General features: G+C 36.6%; 1 protein-coding gene across 1 annotated transcript in view; it reads left to right on the top strand.

The window, feature by feature from the left end:
- LOC105177806 (casein kinase II subunit alpha-2-like) overlaps positions 1-1267 on the top strand; it is a gene marked incomplete in the record, with an annotated part of 5532 nt that overhangs the window by 1483 nt on the left and 2782 nt on the right. Inside the window, 2 exon segments of the mRNA XM_011101059.2 lie at positions 281-475; positions 1148-1267. Coding sequence (XP_011099361.1) covers positions 281-475; positions 1148-1267 — 315 coding nt within the window.

The raw sequence follows: 1267 nt of genomic DNA, 5'->3' as shown, positions 1-1267 counted from the left end.
GATGCCCATCTTGCTCGCCCCGTGTGTCTTAGAGTTTAAACAGGGCCTTACTGAAGATTGGAGGCCTTAAACCCAGAATTGTTGAGAGCTAACCTACAGTGAGACCATTCAATCTTTGTTAACAAAATAAGCAGACCATTCTTGTTATCTTTGATTAGTTTTGACTAATTTCTTCTTCAGATTCAATTAATTTCTGGTGAAGTATTATATACTTGTCATGCCAATATGGAAGTTGTAACTAGTGTAGGACTTGTGATTAATCATTCCATCATTTTTGCAGATCAAGAGGGAGATTAAGATTTTACAGAATCTCTGTGGCGGGCCAAATATTGTGAAGTTGCTTGACATCGTAAGGGATCAACAATCGAAGACTCCAAGTCTTATATTTGAATATGTGAACAATACAGACTTTAAAGTGCTGTATCCCACACTTTCGGATTTTGACATTAGATATTACATCTATGAACTCTTAAAGGCAAGTCTCATTTTTTTTCCTGCATTCACATTTTTTGACATGAATCTTTTTCGAATGCCTTGTTTTCTGTGCCTTGTTGATAAGTCATAGAATGACATTGATAGATCATTTGATGTAGAACTCAGAAGGATACATGTTTATTAGGGGCAAAACTTTGACTATAGCTGGCCTGGTTGACTTATTTGTATCTAGGCATGCATTCAATATAAACATTAAAAAGTCAAATTAGGAAGCCCTGGTTTCTGTTTCTGACTGGGAAGTGGAGCAAGAATAAGCAAGATTTCTCAGTTAGGATTTTGTGAACAACTATTATGAAGTGTTTCTGTTGTTATTCTATGAAATAAGCTCTAAACCAACATGTTGGTGGTATGGCCAGAGCTTGAATTCTGGGCATGTGTGGTTGTGTAAGAATTCACTACATAGATTTAGGTTTGATTCTAAGTAAGCTTGTTTACTGACTCACCTCTTGCTTTGCTTATACTGATTTGCTGGTTGTTTAATGTCAACCTAATTTGGTTTCATTGTTTGTCATAATTTAGTTAACTTTTGTGCCTCCATCCCAACAATTAACCCAGACCTCCAGTTGGTGGCCCTATCTGGCTTTTACTCAGATGATGTGTGTTATGATTTATAATAGTAAAATTAAATTTATCCTTTGACCCTTACATGTAGGCTTTAGATTATTGCCATTCTCAAGGTATCATGCATCGGGATGTGAAGCCCCACAATGTCATGATAGATCACGAGCAGCGTAAACTTCGTCTAATAGATTGGGGACTTGCAGAGTTCTAC

This window comes from Sesamum indicum, linkage group LG15, assembly GCF_000512975.1.
Source record: "Sesamum indicum cultivar Zhongzhi No. 13 linkage group LG15, S_indicum_v1.0, whole genome shotgun sequence".
NCBI classification, from domain to species: Eukaryota; Viridiplantae; Streptophyta; class Magnoliopsida; order Lamiales; family Pedaliaceae; genus Sesamum; species Sesamum indicum.
The sequence above is the reverse complement of the archived record's forward strand: the minus strand, read 5'-3'. Positions and strand labels throughout refer to the sequence as shown.